This window comes from Oncorhynchus masou, chromosome 14 (assembly GCF_036934945.1).
Source record: "Oncorhynchus masou masou isolate Uvic2021 chromosome 14, UVic_Omas_1.1, whole genome shotgun sequence".
NCBI lineage: Eukaryota > Metazoa > Chordata > Actinopteri > Salmoniformes > Salmonidae > Oncorhynchus > Oncorhynchus masou.
In genome coordinates, this window is record NC_088225.1 from 25,972,326 (window position 1) to 25,975,942 (window position 3,617).

The 3,617-nt window shown below is 45.9% G+C and overlaps 1 protein-coding gene across 1 annotated transcript in view; it reads left to right on the forward strand.

Moving 5' to 3' along the window:
- Nucleotides 1–344: 344 nt before the first annotated feature.
- The window catches only part of wfikkn2a (info WAP, follistatin/kazal, immunoglobulin, kunitz and netrin domain containing 2a), a 5,901-nt gene continuing 2,628 nt past the window's right edge, over nucleotides 345–3,617 (forward strand). The window contains exons 1-2 of the mRNA XM_064985706.1: nucleotides 345–968; nucleotides 3,255–3,571. Coding sequence (XP_064841778.1) covers nucleotides 750–968; nucleotides 3,255–3,571 — 536 coding nt within the window. The 5' untranslated portion in view covers nucleotides 345–749. The remainder of the gene's footprint in view (nucleotides 969–3,254; nucleotides 3,572–3,617) is intronic.

Here is a 3,617-nt window from a genome sequence, read left to right on the forward strand (position 1 = left end):
AGTATTATGGATGTCTGAAGATGTAAACCCACTCCTGGGAAAGGTTGAAAAAAGCACTATGCAATGTGTTCAATAAGGCCATATTGATCCAGATAGTTAACTGTTTAGATATTATTATCCAAATATCTAAATGTGTATCAACACAAGAGTAAATATTGTGTTAATATAAAAATACTTGTATCAGTATGAATATAATTTGTTTTTATGTTACCACAGTATGTTTTCCACATTTACAGTACTGCATAGTGGGCTACAATGAAGGTGGTCCAACTATTTACACAAAGGGGGAAAAGGTGTCAACACGCGCCTTGCGCACCACACGCGCACAGCACAGGTATTTTGCCGGAGGTCCCTGCTCGAGCCTGCTGCTGCTACGGACTTTTTAATATGTTCATCAGAACTGTAACTCGCCTGGGATTTGCTGTCGGGGTATACTAGCCACTGTAATTCATGTAGTTAGATTTTAAGTAATAGGGTTGAAATACCACCTAATCTCTCCAGACTATTAAACGTTGACCAGCGGACTGACGGAGTTCTTCACTGCAGCAACACTACGCACTGACCACACGTCTTCCTGACCGTTTAATCACATTTTACTTTACATTTCAACTTAATTTCTCCCTTTGGCTTTGTCATTTATGACCATTTAATAGTTTTGCACTCATCGGGAAATTTTGCTAACTTCGACGCTCCTCGGATCTTGTTTTATTTCTTCGGGATCCTTGTGAAAGTTCCGTTACGCGCTGGATATGTGGTGGATGTTGTTTCCTCGATGGATCTGGTTTCTCTTTGGACAGTGCTACGTCTTGCTCCTGATCATAGACAGCTGTGTGAGGGTGAAAGCGATGCCAATGTCCATGCCCAACAAAGTGGTGTACTCTCACGCGGGCATGTGCCCCAACGAGATGAACCCCAACCTGTGGGTGGACGCCATGAGCACCTGTATGCGCGAGTGCGAGTTGGACCGGGTGAGTTTCTGGGATCAGTTTTCCTCGCGGGCTGGAGACAAATAGGGGACACTTTATTCTGTCAAACGTTTCTCTATATAAAGTTTCTGCAATTTAATTCATGGAATGAAAGGTGGAGATAAGTGGGACATGCGCACTGCGCACTGTTTTTGGCCATTCAAATTCAATTGTGACCACATTGCCTCTGTTCTTCATTTCTCTTTGAATTAGATTGAATATCTCCTCAATCAGATACTTGTTCATAGACTACAGTTTTTGGAAATAGCAGACACTGGTGTATATGCCCACAATATTACATTTGTTGTCAACAGATTGTTCACCTAGACAGCTCAGTAATTCAAACCAGCAACCTTTCAGTTACTGACCCAACACTCTTAACTGCTAGGCTACCTGACCATACCAGTTACTGACCCAACACTCTTAACCGCTAGGCTACCTGACCATACCAGTTACTGACCCAACACTCTTAACCGCTAGGCTACCTGACCTTACCAGTTACTGACCCAACTCTCTTAACCGCTAGGCTACCTGACCATACAAGTTACTGACCCAACTCTCTTAACCGCTAGGCTACCTGAGAATACCAGTTCCTGACCCAATACTCTTAATCGCTAGGCTACCTGACCATACCAGTTACTGACCCAACACTCTTAACCGCTAGGCTACCTGACCTTACCAGTTACTGACCCAACTCTCTTAACCGCTAGGCTACCTGACCATACAAGTTACTGACCCAACTCTCTTAACCGCTAGGCTACCTGACCATACCAGTTACTGACCCAATACTCTTAACCGCTAGGCTACCTGACCATACCAGTTACTGACCCAACACTCTTAACCGCTAGGCTACCTGACCATACAAGTTACTGACCCAACACTCTTAACTGCTAGGCTACCTGACCATACCAGTTACTGACCCAACTCTCTTAACCGCTAGGCTACCTGAGAATACCAGTTACTGACCCAACACTCTTAACGCTAGGCTAGGCATACCTGACCATACCAGTTACTGACCCAACACTCTTAACCGCTAGGCTACCTGACCATACCAGTTACTGACCCAAACTCTTAACCGCTAGGCTACCTGACCATACAAGTTACTGACCCAACTCTCTTAACCGCTAGGCTACCTGACCATACAAGTTACTGACCCAACTCTCTTAACCGCTAGGCTACCTGACCCAGTTACTGACCCAACTCTCTTAACCGCTAGGCTACCTGAGAATACCAGTTCCTGACCCAATACTCTTAATCGCTAGGCTACCTGACCATACCAGTTACTGACCCAACACTCTTAACCGCTAGGCTACCTGACCTTACCAGTTACTGACCCAACTCTCTTAACCGCTAGGCTACCTGACCATACAAGTTACTGACCCAACTCTCTTAACCGCTCTCTCCTAGGCTAGAATACCAGTTACTGACCCAATACTCTTAACCGCTAGGCTACCTGACCATACCAGTTACTGACCCAACACTCTTAACCGCTAGGCTACCTGACCATACAAGTTACTGACCCAACACTCTTAACTGCTAGGCTACCTGACCATACCAGTTACTGACCCAACTCTCTTAACCGCTAGGCTACCTGAGAATACCAGTTACTGACCCAATACTCTTAACCGCTAGGCTACCTGACCATACCAGTTACTGACCCAACACTCTTAACCGCTAGGCTACCTGACCATACAAGTTACTGACCCAACACTCTTAACTGCTAGGCTACCTGACCATACCAGTTACTGACCCAACACTCTTAACCGCCAGGCTACCTGACCATACCAGTTACTGACCCAACACTCTTAACCGCTAGGCTACCTGACCATACCAGTTACTGACCCAACACTCTTAACCGCTAGGCTACCTGACCATACAAGTTACTGACCCAACACTCTTACCGCCAGGCTACCTGACCATACCAGTTACTGACACAACACTCTTAACCGCTAGGCTACCTGACCATACCAGTTACTGACCCAACACTCTTAACCGCTAGGCTACTTGACCATACCAGTTACTGACCCAACACTCTTAACCGCTAGGCTACCTGCCACCCATGACTATTGAGTCTAATAACTTTTATTACTCTGCATTATGAGATATTGAGAAGTAAGCATGTAAAATGTATAGCCTACAATACCAACCTCACATTGCATAGTATTGTTTCATTACATTAGAAAGTGCATCACGCTCAAGTTCCTTAACATCCTATATGTTCCCTGAGTGCATAATGAACTGAAACATGCTGATCCCAACACCTCCCATGTATCCCCTATCACCCCCAAGGACTGTGAAAACTTTGAGAAATGCTGCAACAACGTGTGTGGGAACAAGAGCTGTGTGGCGGCGCGCTACATGGACATTAAGGGCAAGAAGGGTCCGGTTGGCATGCCAAAAGGGGTCAAGTGTGACAAGTTGATGTGTACGCAGCAGGGCTCAGAGTGTGACATCTGGGAGGGCCAGCCCGTGTGTAAGTGCCGGGACCGCTGTGAGAGAGAGCCCCACTTCACATGTGCCTCAGACGGTATGACCTACTACAACAAGTGTTACATGGATGCAGAGGCCTGCTCCAAGGGCATCTCTATCTCTGTGGTCACCTGCAGGTAAACAGGAAACATCTATCTATAGACTCACATATTAATCACATGT